This window comes from Diceros bicornis, chromosome 27 (genome assembly GCF_020826845.1).
Source record: "Diceros bicornis minor isolate mBicDic1 chromosome 27, mDicBic1.mat.cur, whole genome shotgun sequence".
Lineage (NCBI taxonomy): Eukaryota > Metazoa > Chordata > Mammalia > Perissodactyla > Rhinocerotidae > Diceros > Diceros bicornis.
Window position 1 is genome coordinate 33,249,319 of NC_080766.1, and position 17,510 is coordinate 33,266,828.

A 17,510-nucleotide genomic window follows, 5' to 3' on the forward strand; every position below is an offset into this window, starting at 1 on the left:
AAGCCAATATGTAGAGAAAAGAAATATCATTGTTTACAATATGTAATAATTCATTTGCTGAATACACAGTAGTAAATCAAGTAGCTGATTTTCATTCATGATATTCTTTTAAAAAAAACAAGTTCTAGGGGTTTCCCCTCTCCTTTATTTTTTTAAAATGCAACCTCATAAAAAAAGAAATAGAAGTTATACCATTATGAAACACTTGTAAACTAACAGGAATTTTTATTTATGAAAGATATTTTTAACAGAGCTTTCATATACATTACCTTCTTTTAAGCTCGAACTATGTGCTCTCTGTAAATTAACAGATATTACTGCCACTTGGGCAATACAAAAACTGAAATACAGACAAGTGAAATAACTTGTCTGCTTAGGTCAACATAACTAATTCCAAAAAAGATTCACATGAGGATTTAAGTCTCCTGACCTAAATTCCTACTTTTCCAAGCTGCCTACAAGAGCAATGTCTATATATCTTTTTCTCTGTTATGCTGAATACTCTATTCACTTCTCCCTCACCCAAAGATCCATAAAATTAAAAATACTGTTCCTGGAAAAGCAGACTTTCCCAAGTCAATCTCACAGTCACAAAACTTTTAGTTAAAGCACATTTTGCAGAAGAAGAAAATTTGGGTTAAGAGAATTAAACAAGATGGAAAATATCTGCCTATTGTGTTTTGTTACAGTTTTTCTTTTCTCACATAGGAAAGTGGCCAAAAGATGAGACAGAATTGAGAAAGCTATAACAGATGCCAAGAAGAAATATAAAGATGAGACCAGATCATTTCCCTGAACTTCACTTATAAACATTTCCCTCTGAGACTTTGGGATCAAAGATCCCCAGAATTCTTCTTGCTAATCTGTGAACAAAGTGACTTTAAAGGAGGCATGGAAGGAGGGTTACCAAATCAGTTATGCAGTTCAATAAATAAAACCAGAAGATAAACTCTAAAATGCTCAGCCAATTCCAAAATTGAATTAACTGTATTATCATTCATTAAGCATTCTCCCTGGGGCCGGCCCTGTGGCGTAGCGGTTAAGTGTGTGTGCTCCGCCGCTGGCCGTCCGGGTTGGGATCCTGGGCGTGCACTGATGCACGACTTGTCAGGCCATGCTGTGGCAGCGTCCCATATAAAGGAGAGGAAGATGGGCATGGATGTTAGCCCAGGGCCAGTCTTCCTCAGCAAAAAGAGGAGGATTGGCATGAATGTTACCTCAGGGCTGATCTTCCTCACAAAAAAAAAAAAAAAGAGAGATCAGTGTGGAGGAGTGACTGAATGCATTCCATGAGATCTAAGTTGGCTAGTGAAGTTTGTTTTTTGGGAGCAAAACAAACATTAATTTTGGGAGCAGTGGATTCCTGTTAAAAAATCACAAGGCATGGGGCTGGCCCGGTGGCATAGCAGTTAAGTGCACGCACTCCACTGAGGCGGCCTGAGGGTTTGCAGGTTCGGATCCTGGGCACGCAGCGACGCACTGCTTGTCAAGCCGTGCTGTGGCAGCGTGCCATATAAAGTAGAGGAGATGGGCATGGATGTTAGCCCAGGGCCAGTCTTCCTTGGCAAAAAAAGAGGAGGATTGGCATCAGATGTTAGCTCAGGGCTGATCTTCCTCACACACGACAAAAAAAATCACAAGGCATGAAGTTGGATAGGTAGAAGAAGCCAGATCATGAAGAAATGGATGCCCATTAGATCTAATGAGCATAATACATCAAAGGTGGGAGGAACTGCCTGCCAGAGAGCTAGGAGGTGACCAGTTAGAAAACTGAGAATATCCCAGGCAACAAGGAATTATGAAGACCTTAACTGGGATGATAGTAGTGGGACTGGAAAGAAAGGGCAAGTCCCAGTGGCTAGGAGAACACTGGGGCTAAGTGTATAGGGCTACCTTTACTTGCTCAGGACTGGCTGCTGGAGCAGACGGGGCTTGATACGCTTCACGGTCACTAGGGTAGGATCTTGTACAACAGAAGTTCTCAAATTTGAGTGGTAGGGAACTTGGTTAAAAACGCAGATTCCTGGCCCCATTCCAAGAGATTCTATTTCAGCCGATGAGAAGTTAAGGCCATGAAGCTGCATTTTAAAATCACTTCAGATGATTCCTTTAAAATCTTTTAATTAGAAAACCTCAGAGGAAGAATCATGGAGGACAAGAGGCAAGTCAAGGGCCAACTGTCTAAGGATTCTCTGTCCATGACTTCTGAAGTGGGACATCTCACTAGGCAACACTAACTTCAAGGATCCCCTATAATCAATTCCAGTCCCGAGAACACACAGGACACCTCACAACCATTTTCAACCACTGTAACTCAAAGTCCCTGTTTGTCTTCTACGGGAAAATTAATTTTTGGACTTGGTATTTTTATTTTTAAAAATCAGTATCTATTTTTTCATTGTTTTTAAATCAATTAAATATTTTCATTCCTCTATTACCTACTCTTTTAGAATGATGGGGAAAATGTTTTGCTGTAAAAGAGACTCATGAAACTAATCCATTCCTGTTCAAAGAACGGCTGACTTTAAAAACTACTAAGCTAGCAGTTTGTTTCCTGTATCTAGGAGTCTGTCTCTGTTTTGTTTTTTCATTTGTTTTGTTTTTTAGATTCCACATACAAGTGAAATCATACAGTATTTGTTTCTTTCTGTCTGATTTATTTCACTTAGCATAATACCCTCAAGGTCCATCCATGTTGTTGCAAATGGCAAGATTTAATTCTTTTTTACGGCTAATATTCCACTGTATGTATGTATGCATGTGTGTGCGTGTGTGTCTGTATCACATTTTCTTTATCATTAATCTATCGATGGGTACTTAGGTTGCTTCCATATCTTGGTATTGCAAATAATGCTTCAATGAACATAAAGATGCATATCTCTTTAAATTAGTGTCTTCATTTTCTTCAGATAAATACCCAGAAGTGGAACTGCTGGATCATATGGTAGTTTTTTTTTTTTGAGGAAGATTAGCTCTGAGCTAACATCTGTTGCTGATCTTCCTCTTTTTTTGCTTGAGGAAGATTAGCCCTGAGCTAACATCTGTCCCAATCTTCCTCTATTTTGTACGTGGGTTGCTGCCACAGCATGGCTTGATGAGTGGTATAGGTCTGCACCCGGGAACCGAACCCACGAACCCGTGCGGCCAAAGCAGAGCACATGGAACTTGAACCACTTGGCCAGAGGCCCAGCCCAGTAGTTCTATTTTTAATTTTTTGAGGAACCTCCATACTGTTTTCCATTGTGACTGTGGGAATGTTACATTCCCACCAACAGTGTACAAGGGTTCCCTTTTTTCCACATCCTCGTCAACACTTGTTATTTTTTGTCTTTTTGATAGTAGCCACTCTGACAAGTGTGAGGTAGATCAGAGGGAAGAGGGGTTGGGCAGGTGAACTAGGTGAAAGGGATTAAGAGGTACAAACTTCCAGTTATAAAATAAGTCATAGGGATGTAACGTACAGCACAGGGACAGGGAAAACAGTCAATAATATTATAATAACTTGTATGGTGACAGATGGTAGTGATTACTTCATAATATATCAAATTACTATGATGTACACCTGAAACTAACAGGATATTGTATGTCAATTACACTTCAATAAAAAAAAAAAACTACTAAGCTAAACTGAGAACTGCTGACCCAATCCTCAACCCAACCCAACAACAGGCCAGCTCAGTGACAATTTAGCAGAACTGTTGGACTGTCTCGATGTCTCGAAAATTACTATCTCTACCATGGTTTTAAAGTCCGTAGTTTTCAGCCCATAATCATATGACGTTAGCTGGCCAGACTATCTGTGTGGGCAGGCCACAGAATACAGAAGGAAGTAGGAAGGAAGTCCTACCCAGGAGGATCCGTCAATACAACTACTCAGGATCCAATCTTACTGAATAATCAAATGCTGTAGTTCTGAACTTCTTAAAAAAATAACACAGAAAGTAGTATAATAGAGGGCCCATACACAGGTTACCAGAATCTCTCACACAAGCTTGTCTCTAAAGCAAAAGCATTCACCTTGCATCAAAGCAGGGCTTTAGGAATGTTCTTAAAGCAAATATTCCAAGCGCCCTTCTCTGATCACAAAAGCTTAGAAGTGGAGTAGGGTTAGGATTCTTTCCCAAGAGAGATTTGGAGAGAGATATATCTATTTTAAGTTATACCTACATGTCAAAGAGAAAACCCAAACAGGTCAAAATAATTGGCAATAACTCAAGAATTTTACAAGCTGTAGGGAAGTGTTCATCCTTGTTAATTCCTGGCCTGTCTTAAACAAATTGCAATAATGAAAAGATTCAAGTAGTCTGTAAGTATTCTTCACAATAAAAAACATCCTAAAATGTATCAGAGATCCAGCTGTGAACTAAAAGGAGGCAAGATTTTTTTTGTCCTTTTTCTCAATAGTATATAGGCTGAGGCATAAAATTTACTAGACAATATATACTAGAAGCCTAAAATGAAAATAACTTATACTTTCAGGACTAAAGATTTTTGAATAAAAATAAAATGCAAAATCACACTATTACGGGCAAGCTAACAGTATGACTTTACATGAAAAAAATCTTATATTTTAATGATCAGACATTTATATCAAGCAAGTTTAAAAAAAAAATCAGAAAGCAAGCCAGAGGACACATTAAAGATGATGGATCACTACAAATTACAAAGGAAAATTTGAGGAGCAGATATACTCTTGATAACAACAGTAGCTAACCTTACACAGTGCTGGCCATATGTGCCAGGCAACTACTCTTAGTACTTTTCATTTCATCCTTACAACAACCCTATGAAGTAGGAACTACTAATATTATTACTCTCATTTTACAGATAAGAAAACTGAGACACAGAGAGGTTAAATCACTTGCCCAATATCACAGAGCTAGCAGTGGAAGAGTAAGGATGCAAATTGAGAAGTCTGGTTTCAGAAGCTTTTTTTTAACTACTATATTCTTCTGCCTAAAGAGACTAAATTGTTATATATTAAGATACTGAGATAGTAAATATGGAAACACTTTGAAAATCAACGCATTATTAAAACATCAAACTTTTAATATTAAATACAGCAGCTGAATTTCTACAGAAATTTGAAAGAACATGAAAAGAAAAATAGCTAAGACAATTCCAAGAACTCTGTACTTAGACCCTCATTTGCAAATCTACCTAATATTATTAAATTGAATAATAGAACTATCCAATGAACTATCCTGAAAGTTTAGAAAATATGTAAAATATTCAAGAGAAAAAAAACAAAACAAAACAATGTCAAACACATACCTGCAATCCTGGTTGCTCCCAGAACAATGGGACAGATCCCCGGATTTGTATGAAGGAAGAAACAGAGTCATCTAAATACACAACCTACAGAGAAAAATAATACATAAAATATTTCCACGAAGTTGATACCTCTGCATTAGAAAGCAAATTTACTAACATCTGTTGCACGCTAGTTACATCTTCTGATCAATCTCTCATTTACAAATTGTCCTAACAAAATCAAAATAGGCCACTAAATAAGTTTGATTTCTTCAGTTAGTAACAGTTCTCTCTTTAACCAAGAAAATAGTAAAAATATATGCATAAGAATCACAACTTTTAAAAAGGAATTCTTTTTAAATCTCAATATTTTACATACATACCTTTATATTTCATTTAATTTTTTTCTTTAGCTTTTTATATTTTTCAAAAGCTAATTTGAAGAACTGAGTTGGGCTGGGGACGTGGCCTGAATTTATAATTATATAGTTTCAGAGCCAAAAATATCATAGTTTTTAATTTTAGATGGTACATATATTGGCCTTTAAGAGTTGGGTTTGATTTAATTTCCCAAAAAAACACTAAGTTGTCTAGCTCTATTATTGAGGATTTTTAAATTCAATACCAAAATGTACAGCACTGACGCTATGCTAATTAGTAAATTCTTGTTACTTATTTGAAGAGCTATACCTAAATAAGTTTCTTTCAGGGAAGCCTTTCTTAAGGCCAATAAGTAGCTAAGAACAACCATAAAATGACATTACAGACATCAAATGAGTTCTGAATCAAATAAAAATCTGTCATTCCATTATTTTCTGTGCCCCTCATCTAATACACGAATTAAGCAATATAAAACACTATATACCTGTTCTGTTTCTACAAAATTAGCGACGTGACCATCATCGTTTGTTCCTCGGACATTAAACCTGGTCCCAGCTCGTTCACAGCTTAGTCTGGAAATGAGGCAAGCCTTTGCCTGTTTATGAGCAGCATAAATTGTTCTGATTTCTACTCCCCCACACATGAGGCGTAATAACCAGTCATCACAGTTCACACCATAGTGCTTGAGATGCAAGTGCAAAGACTGATTCCTACCAGAAAAAGAAACAACTGCATTAGCTTATTGAGCAGTAGGTAACACAGTGCAAGTTAAAATGGTGCTTCTGGAACATTAATATAATGCTATTAAATTAAACAGCATCAAAAAGAAATCAATTCATTTACATTTACTATGCTAGAAATCAGAAGATAGGGCTATAAATGAGATCCTTGATCTAGGATCCATAGACAAGAAGCATACCTTTTATGTTTTTAGTATCTGTGCCCCATTTCTATTGCCTTTTATATAATGTATTTATAACCTAACTTTTCCTAAAAGGATTTCATACACACATCCCACCCCACTTTATTTATTTATTTTTTTATAATTTTTATTTATTTATTTTTTTCCCCAAAGCCCCAGTAGATAGTTGTATGTCATAGCTGCACATCCTTCTAGTTGCTGTATGTGGGACACGGCCTCAGCGTGGCCGGAGAAGCAGCGCGTGGGTGCGCGCCCGGGATCCGAACCCAGGCCGCCAGTAGCGGAGCGCGCGCACTCAACCGCTAAGCCACGGGGCCAGCCCCCACCCCACTTTAAAAAGCTCTACTTTTAAGGCTTGTCTTTTATAAGGCTCTATTTTAATTAATTTAAATTTAAATAGCCAGATGGGCTAGTGGCTACTGTATTAATGCAGGCCTTGAGTTTTCCATTGCTCCAAATACTTTTAACATTCTAGGTAACAGATGTGGCCTGGTTTCCAAACTTTTCCAGGGCAAAAAGTTTTATTCAAACACACAGAAGCCTCATGATTACAAAATAGATAAAAGCAGAGTCGCTACGGCTAGAGTAGGGATAGGCAGCTGGAGTCAGGCCACACTGGCCATCTTCTCATCCTGCTGACCACCTCCTCAGGAGTTTCTACTGGAACCTTAGCCCTCCAAAGAACACACGTGAAGCTCCTAACCAACCTACCACTAAGGAAAATAGATTGTTGTGCAGAAAAAATTTCTATCTGGTATTTTCAGATAACAAGGCGCCTTAGAAAAGTGGAGTTTCTATAATATTGAAGCTTGGTTCTCTGAGTTTTAAAACCCTCCAACCATTTTCAGTGGAAATCTTTCTTAAATGCTCTACACTATCTTGCTGTCTTAAAGCTATAAAAAAAATGTAATAGCATTTTCTTGAAACCTCAGGGTCATTAATATCACTAATATACAGCATCACTGCTACAGCAGCACTCCCCAACTTCCTCCTCCTCAGGACAGAGGCTGCAGGTGGTGGCCATATGCAGTTCTGGTAAACCACCTATAACTCCATCCCCTCTTACCCATTCAAGAAAGCATACTGGAATATAAATGAGTGGTGAGATTACCACTGGAAGTTAAATCCGACAACCACTATTTATTTAAAAAAATACAATGACGTTGGGACTGGCCGCACGGCCTAGTGGTTAAGTTCGACACGCTCTACTTTGGCGGCCCAGCTTCGACTCCCGGGCACGGACCTACACCACTCACTGGCGGCCACGCTGTGGCAGCAACCCACATACAAAATAGAGGAAGACTGGCATGGATGTTAGCTCAGGGCGAATCTTCCACAGCAAAAAAACAAACAGACAAACAAAAAAAAAACAACACAAGCTTCCATACTTTACTATTACCTACACTAATCTGAGGCAAAGCTCAAATTGACTGTGACTCCAGCATTTCCAGACACCACAGCTTAGTCCCATGTCACAGCAGAGGTATAAGAGACTTACTTGTCCCCATTTGTGTGTATGTGTGTGTGTGTGTGTGTGTGTGTGTGTGTGTGAGGAAGATCAGCCCTGAGCTAATATCCACGCCAATCCTCCTCCTTTTTTTCCCTTTTTCTCCCCAAAGTCCCAGTAGACAGTTGTATGTCATAGTTGCACATCCTTCTAGTTGCTGTATGTGGGACGCGGCCTCAGCATGGCCGGACAAGCAGTGCGTTGGTGCATGCCTGGGCTCTGAACCCGGGCCGCCAGTAGCGGAGTGCGTGCACCCAACCACCAAGCCATGAGGCCAGCTCCATCCCCATTTAAATAGAAGCGTGATGTTACACATTTGTTCAGGTAGAGTTTCTCTCTCTGCTGTCAGTTTTCATTTTTCTTTGCTGTCAATGTGTTGCTGTTTTAACTCTATTTAAGTTTATACACAACTCTCAATCAGCAGCAGCTTCAAATCTCCAATGGAGTAAAACTACCCGGGTTTTATGACAGGTATTGGCCACTCTCTGGCTACAAAACTTACTTGGCTGCATACTGGAAAATATTTCTACTAAGCTGCAAGGGTATTCACAACGCATTCTACAAGGTTTCATCTTTCTATGCAAAGTGAAGCTCAAGAATGCCAATCCTTAGCATAACTGTAAAATTGTAAAATGAACAAAATTCACCTGTGGTATTTTAGCCTTCCCTTTTTTCCATCTCTCTCCCGCTGGACAAACTCCTTCACTCTGTTATCTAAATTTGCCCCCACCTCCACCCTTAACTGAATCCTACTGATTACACTTAGCTATTATGCTTGTTTGCTGACCATTTAGCCAATGCATCAGCACCTGCTTGGACTTCTAATTATGGCAGGAAAACTTTTCTCTCACAATCTAAGGAATTTGAGGTATAAATGAGGAGGCGAAAAAAAAGGTAAGGACAGCTTCCCTAAGCCCAGCTGCAATACCTTGACTTTTTCCAGGGATTTCCACCAGAAATGTCTTCCATCAGAAAAAGCGTAGGGTTGACATGAGCCGACAGGACTCTGTCCACTCATCTGCCCTACAACCTTCACTCCCTTCCCCACTCCATTGCTAGGCTCCAAGTCTCTCACTACAGTGCTCTACAGACTTTTTTCATTCTGCCCTCTCTCCTCCCTCATGTCACAACTCTGGGCGAAGACACCTCCATGTGAGCTATAAGGTGACCAAGCTGTTGCTCTCAGTTTAGTTTCCTATCCTAACGCTGTTGCTGACCTTGAGCCCTCTGACACCAGGGCAAAGGTGTCAGACCTGAATGTGCTCCTCAAAGACCACACAGGTAGATGGTCAAAGTGGGAGGGAGAGAACACAGGAGGGAACACCTTGAATCTGAACTACTGAGGGAGGCTGAGAGCAGACAGTCTCGGACTTTGGCCTTATGACATATGAAAATGTAATAAAATATAATTTATACATTGTGTTAAGGAAAAAAGTCAGCACTGATGCTGATTGTGGACAAGAGAACCACTATACTAGAAATTTGGTCTGCTCCAATAAAGCAATACTAATTCTAGTCACATATGTTCTACTTACCATTTGTGCATACTCACAATACAGCACATCTATGTGTAATCATGAAATATATCAGTTACCTACTTAAGTCTTATTTTATTATAGTACTAAACTTTGTCCTAGTATACTACTGCTTCACAGTCTGTTGCTCTTAAATCAAGATCATCTACTTACAACCTGAAAATTAAAAAATTACCCAAGGTGAACAGGTAAAAGAGAAAAGAACTAAAAAGAGTGAGGACAGTCTAAGGGACCTCTGGGACAACATCAAGTGCACTAACATCCGTGTTATAGGTGTCCCGGAAGGAGAAGAGCGAGACAAGGGGGCAGAGAATCTATTTCAAGAAATAATAGATGAAAACTTCCCTAACCTAAGGAAGGAAACAGACATCCAGGTACAGGAAGCACAGAGAGCCCCAAACAAGATAAACCCAAAGAGGCCCACACCAAGACACATCATAATCAAAATGTCCAGAATTAAAGATAAAGAGAGAATCCTAAAAGCCGCAAGAGAATGTCAAGTTACATACAAAGGAAACCCCATAAGGCTATCAGCTGACTTCTCGGCAGAAACCTTACAGGCTAGAAGAGAATGGCACGATATATTTAAAGTGCTAAAAGAAAAAAACTTACAGCCAAGAATACTCTACCCAGCAAGGTTATCATTCAAAATGGAAGGAGAGATCAAAATTTTCCCAGATAAGCAAAAATTAAAGGAGTTTGTCACCAAGAAACCAGTGCTACAAGAAATGTTAAAGGGACTGATTTAAGGGGAAAAGAGAAGACCACAAATAGGAAAAATTATCTATTCCCATGATTAGAACGTAATGGATACAAATACACAAAAAAGAGGTTAGATATGATATCAAAAACATAAAAGGAGGGAGGAGGGGAGTTAAGAGTACAGCTTTCAGACAGAGGTCAAACTAAAGTGACCATCAATTCTGTACAGAAGAAGAAAGAAACAGAGAAGGACTACTAAAACACTGAGGAAAAAAAAAAAAGTTAAAAAATGGCAGTAAGTACATACTTATCAATAGCTACTTTAAATGTCAATGGACTAAATGCTCCAATTAAAAGGCATAGGGTGGCTGACTGGATAAAAAAACAAGACCCATATATATGCTGCATACAAGAGACACACTTTAGACCTAAAGACACTCACAAACTGAAAGTGAAGGGATGGAAAAAGATACTCCACGCAAATGGCAATGAAAAGAAAGCTGGGGTAGCAGTACTCATATCAGACAAAATAGACTTTAAAACAAAAGCTGTAAAAAGAGACAAAGAAGGGCATTACATAATGATCAAGGGAACAATCCAACAAGAGGATATAACACTTGTAAATATCTACGCACCCAATGTAGGTGCACCTAAATATATAAAGCAATTATTAACAGACATAAAAAGAGAAATAGACAGTAACACAATAATAGTAGGGGACTTTAACACTCCACTTACACCAACGGATAGATCATCCAAACAGAAGATCAATAAGGAAACAATGGCTTTAAAGGACACACCAGAACAGATGGACCTAGTAGATATATACAGAGCATTCCATCCAAAAACCGAAGAATACACGTTCTTTTCAAATGCACATGGAACATTCTCCAGGATTGATCACATATTAGGCCACAAAACAAGTCTCCATAAATTTAAGAAGACTCAAATAATACCAAGCATCTTTTCTGACCACAACGGTATGAAACTAGAAATCAACTATAGGAAGAAAATCAGAAAAGCCACAAATACGTGGAGATTAAACAAAACGCTACTGAACAACGACTGGGTTAACGAAGAAATCAAAGAAGAAATCAAAAAATACCTGGAGACAAATGAAAATGAAAATATGACATGCCAGAATTTATGGGATATAGCAAAAGCGTTTCTAAGAGGGAAGTTTATAGCGATACAGGCCTATCTCAGCAAACAAGAAAAATCTCAAATAAACAATCTAATGCACCTAAAGGAACTGGAAAAAGAAGAACAAACAAAGCCCAAAATCAGTAGAAGAAGGGAAATAATAAAAATCAGAGCAGAAATAAATGAAATAGAGACCAAAAAAACAATAGAAAAAATTAATAAAACCAAGAGCTGGTTCTTTGAAAAGGTCAACAAAATTGACAAATCTTTAGCTAGACTCACCAAGAAAAAAAGAGAGAAGGCACAAATAAGTAAAATCAGAAATGAAAGAGGAGAGGTTACAACAGACACCTCGGAAATACAGAAGATTATAAGAGAATACTATGAAAAGCTATATGCCAACCAATTCGACAATCTGGAAGAAATGGATAAATTCTTAGAATCATACAACCGTCCAAAAATGGATCAAGAAGAAGTAGAGAATTTGAATAGACCAATCACCAGTAAGGAGATCGAAACAGTAATCACAAACCTCCCCAAAAATAGAGTCCAGGACCAGACGGCTTCCCTGGTGAATTCTACCAAACATTCAAAGAAGACTTAATACCTATCCTTCTCAAACTCTTCCAAAAAATTGAGGGGGGGGGGGGGGAAGCTCCCTAACTCATTCTACGAAGCTGACATTACCCTGATACCAAAACCAGACAAGGACAACACAAAAAAAAAAGAAAATTACAGGCCAATATCACTGATGAACATCGATGCAAAAATCCTCAACAAAATACTAGCAAATCACATACAACAATATGTTAAAAAGATTATACACCATGATCAAGTGGGATTTATTCCAGAGATGCAGGGACGGTTTAACATTCGCAAATCAATCAACGTAATACACCACATTAATAAAATGAAGAATAAAAATCACATGATCATCTCAATAGATGCAGAGAAAGCATTTGACAAGATACAGCATCCATTTATGATAAAAACTCTGAATAAAATGGGTATAGAAGGAAAGTATCTCAACATAATAAAGACCATATATGAGAAACCCACAGCTAATATCATCCTCAATGGTGAAAAACTGAAAGCCATCCCTCTAAGAACAGGAACCAGACAAGGATGCCCACTGTCACCACTCCTATTTAACATAGTACTGGAAGTCCTAGCCAGAGCAATCAGGCAAGAGAAAGAAATAAAAGGGATCCAAATTGGAAAGGAAGAAGTGAAACTGTCACTATTTGCAGATGACATGATTTTATATATAGAAAACCCTAAAGAATCCACCAGAAAACTTTTAGAAGTAATAAACGAATATGGTAAAGTTGCAGGATACAAAATCAACATACAAAAATCAGTTGCATTTCTGTACACTAACAACGAAGTAGCAGAAAGAGAAATTAAGAATACCATCCCATTTACAATTGCAACAAAAAGAATAAAATACCTAGGAATAAACTTAACCAAAGAGGTGAAAGATCTGTACACCGAAAACTATAAAATATTGCTGAAAGAAATTGAAGACGACACAAAGAAATGGAAAGATATTCCGTGCTCTTCGATTGGAAGAATTAACATAGTTAAGATGTCCATACTTCCTAAAGCCATCTATAGATTCCATGCAATTCCTATCAAAGTTCCCACAACATTTTTCACAGAAATAGAACAAAGAATCCTAAAATTTATATGGAACAACAAAAGATCCCAAATAGCTAAAGGAATCCTGAGAAAAAAGAACAAAGCTGGCGGTATCACACTTCCTGATTTCAAAATATACTACAAAGCTATAGTAACCAAAACAGCATGGTACTGGCACAAAAACAGACACACAGATCAATGGAATAGAACCAAAAGCCCAGAAATAAACCCACACATCTATGGACAGCTAATCTTTGACAAAGAAGCCAAGAACATACAATGGGGAAAAGAAAGTCTCTTCAACAAATGGTGTTGGGAAAACTGGATAGCCATATGCAAAAAAATGAAAGTAGACCCTTACCTTACACCATACACAAAAATTAACTCAAAATGGATTAAAGACTTGCATGTAAGACCTGAAACTGTGAAACTTCTAGAAGAAAACATAGGCAGTACGCTCTTCGACATTGGTCTTAGCAACATCTTTTCAAACACCACGTCTGACAGGGCAAGAGAAACAACAGAAAAAATAAACAAATGGGACTACATCAAACTAAAAAGCTTCTGCACAGCAAAGGAAACCATCAACAAAATGAAAAGACAACCTAACAATTGGGAGAAGATATTTGCAAACCATACTTCTGATAAGGGCTTAATCTCCAAAATATATAATCTCCAAAATATATAAAGAACTCATGCATCTCAACAACAAAAAAACTACCAACCCAATTAAAAAATGGGCAAAAGACCTGAACAGACATTTCTCCAAAGAAGATATACAGATGGCCAACAGACACTTGAAAAGATGTTCAAAATCACTAACTACCAGGGAAATGCAAATCAAAACTACAATGAGATATCACCTCACGCCCGTCAGAATGGCTATAATTAACAAGACAGGAAACAACATGTGTTGGAGAGGATGTGGAGAAAAGGGAACTCTCATACACTGCTGGTGGGAGTGCAAACTGGTGCAGCCACTATGGAAAACAATATGGAGATTCCCCAAAAAATCAAGGATAGAACTACCATATGATCCAGCTATTCCACTGTTGGGTACTTATCCAAAGAACTTGAAAGCACCAATTTGTAGAGGTACATGCACCCCTGTGTTCATTGCAGCGTTATCCACAATAGCCAAGACTTGGAAGCAACCTAAGTGCCCATCAAGGGACGAATGGATAAAGAAGCTGTGGTATATATACACAATGGAATACTACTCAGCCATAAGAAACGATGAAATCCAGCCATTTGTGACAACATGGATGGACATTGAGGGTATAATGCAAAGTGAAATAAGTCAGAGGGAGAAGGTCAAATACCGTATGATTTCCTTCATTAAGTAGGAGATAATAACAACAATAAACAAACACATAGGGACAGAGATTGGATTGGTGGTGACCAGAGGGGAAGGGGGGAGGGAGGAGGGTGAAAGGGATAATTCAGCACGTGTGTGGTGATGGGCTGTAATTAGTATTTTGGTGGTGAACATGATGTAATCTATGCAGAAATAGAAGTACAATGATGTACACCTGAAATTTTTACAGTGTCATAAACCAATGTTACTGCAATAAACAAAATTAAAAAAAAAAAAAAAAAAGAGAACATTGGCTTAGAAAGGCAATCCTGCCAGAGACAAGATCTCAAAACTAGGAATAGTAAATGTGAGTGACACAATTCTACTACAACTAATTCTTTCCTGATTTTAAAATAAACATTTTAGGGGCCGGCCCCGTGGCTTAGCAGTTAAGTGTGCGCGCTCTACTACTGGCGGCCCAGGTTTGGATCCCAGGCGTGCACCGACGCACCACTTGTCCGGCCATGCTGAGGCGGCATCCCACATACAGCAACTAGAAGGATGTGCAACTATGACATACAACTATCTACTGGGGCTTTGGGGGAAAAAAGGAGGAGGACTGGCAATAGATGTTAGCTCAGAGCCGGTCTTCCTCAGCAAAAAGAGAAGGATTGGCATGGATGTTAGCTGAGGGCTGATCTTCCTCAAAAAAATAAAAATAAATGAATAAATATTTTAAATACGTTTCTGAAATGAAAGGTCAGTCTAGATCAGGGACAGCAAATGGGTCTCATGACACATGACAACTTCAGTAAACTGAGACTGGATGCCTGCTACGCTCTGCTGTGGATTCCGGAGCAGGAAAAAGTGGTGTGCTCAATTGGCAGTGCCCAGCCCTGCCATCTCTGAAAATAACTATTAAACCTACTATGCCCCAAATCACCAAGCTATTGCACAGCACATGATTGCAAAGGGAAAAAACATAACACAAACTCACCAGAAAAATCTATTATCAGTTGTGTGTTCTTGCATGCTACGATGTGCATTAAGACTCAGATCTAAACTGATTCCAGATGCAGACCATGCAAAATAAAAGTTTCCTGAATTCAAAACTTTTCGCACTTCTGAAATGCGATCCTCATCTGAAGAATCAATTCGTAGTGATATAAATTCAGTGGAAGTAACTCGGAAAACTTCAGATTCTTGAATTTTTCCAACAGACATACATCCAGTGACGAGGACCAGATAATGTAACATAGTATCTCCTGCAAAACCAAAGATTTCACTTGATGAAAAGTCCCAATACTTTTCAAGCTATTCAAAGTTTCTTCCAACTTTCTTCTTGTGTCTCCATCTTTTTAAATCTGACACTGTGGTTATTTTAAACTTATCACGGACATGTTTAAGCTCACAACTAGATTTTGGCAAAAGTTGAAAAAAATCCTTGTGTTAATACATTTAGTATAACAAAACATTTAAACATTAACAGAATAATCTCACATTTACGACACCGTTCCTCTACTTGATATGAAGCTATACAAAAGTTATCAAATAAAAAAATGTACGTGTTATCTTCCCTACCTTTCCTTTATTTGTTTGACTTTTAGGAAGTTCAGATAAGACAATGAATATGAGAGTTCTTAGTAAATGGCAAAGTTGAAAAAATGGTATATAAATGTGAGCTGCTGCTGCTGCTGATATATGGGCAAAAGTCCCGGTAACAATTTATAAAGCAATTTGGCTTACAAAAACGTTCATCGAGATTTTTTTCATCTAACTTTGATGAAAATCTTATGAAATTAGTATGAAAGTAGAATTCAGCAGTGGTGTACTTTGAGCAAGGGCTTTGACATAAGCAGAAGTGGCCCTGAATCTCAGCTCCACTACTTATTATCTAGGGGAACTTCAGTGTGTTAACATAACCAACCTTAGATATCCTCCCTTATGAAATGGGATTAAAACAAATCTCACTGGGCCATGAGGATTACCTAAAACAATATTATTTAAGCAGGCCCAGAGCTTCACCTGTGATAGATTCATAACAAATGGTAAATCTCCATTTTATAGACCAGTGCTCCTCAAAGTATGATCTGTGAACTGTTACCAGTTCACAATGAAAAAAGGTGCTTGTTCTAGAATGGAAATCAACTACATCATTAAGTTCACCGCTTGGTTTAGCTGACTTTTTTTTTATAGTAAGACTTTATCAATGAAGGAAGAAGCCATGTGTTGATGTGCATGATGGTGCAAGCTCCTTATTTCATCACAGACCAATAACAAAACAGTTCATGGAATGGTACCAGTCCTTGGGCCACACTTCAAGTCACGTCATTATAGACAATCAAACTGGTAATCGCAAAGGTTACGTTGCAGCCCAGGGTGACATTAAATGGCAGAGACAGGCTCAAGCTGAGACCTTGTGAATACAAAACAGATGTCCTTTCCCCTATAAACCAGGGAAATCAGTGTGCTTCCCACTAAGACATCTTTTCCTAAATGCACTGAAGCAAAGGGAAAGGATAATGCCCTGATTTTCTCCTTTGACCACTGATAATCTCTTAAAGTGTTCAAACAGGACGCTGTCTCTGGAACTTAAAATCACAAGAGCTTGAGCATGGAGCATGCCTTTTTGGCCAACAAACATTATCCCGAGATTAGCTTAATTAAAGTTTAGAAGATGTTACCGCACTTATAGCTCAAACATGGAGCCTGAAATCATATATAGTAGTCTCTTTCAAATCCTTAGAAGTACAAAAATAGAAATGAAAAAATAGATTAATTATATTGAATAATAAACTTACCAAGATTTAATCGTAAAACACCTAAGAGTCCATAAGCATCCAGTACTTTGGAGTATGTACCCTTGATTGCCTCTTTTTCTGCAGATGCTACAAAAGAAAAGTTTTAGGGTAAGAAAAACAACTTGAAACATCAGCTTCTACTTAGCTATAAAGCCAGAGTTTCAACCAAAAATTTCTTTTTTTTTTTTTTTTGTGAGGAAGATCAGCCCTGAGCTAACATCCATGCCAATCCTTCTCTTTCTGCTGAGGAAGACTGGCCCTAAGCTAATATCTTTTGCCAATCCTCCTCCTTTTTTTCCCTTTTTCTCCCCAAAGCCCCAGGAGATAG

The 17,510-nt window shown here is 38.2% G+C and overlaps 1 protein-coding gene across 4 annotated transcripts in view; it reads right to left on the reverse strand.

Moving 5' to 3' along the window:
- The window catches only part of SYNJ1 (synaptojanin 1), a 92,535-nt gene that overhangs the window by 53,460 nt on the left and 21,565 nt on the right, over window positions 1-17,510 (reverse strand). For all 4 annotated transcript variants that reach the window (XM_058523018.1, XM_058523020.1, XM_058523016.1 and 1 more), the window contains exons 3-6: window positions 17,183-17,269; window positions 15,379-15,646; window positions 6,119-6,344; window positions 5,275-5,358 (exon numbers count right to left, since the gene is read on the reverse strand). In XM_058523018.1, coding sequence (XP_058379001.1) covers window positions 5,275-5,358; window positions 6,119-6,344; window positions 15,379-15,646; window positions 17,183-17,269 — 665 coding nt within the window. The remainder of the gene's footprint in view (window positions 1-5,274; window positions 5,359-6,118; window positions 6,345-15,378; window positions 15,647-17,182; window positions 17,270-17,510) is intronic.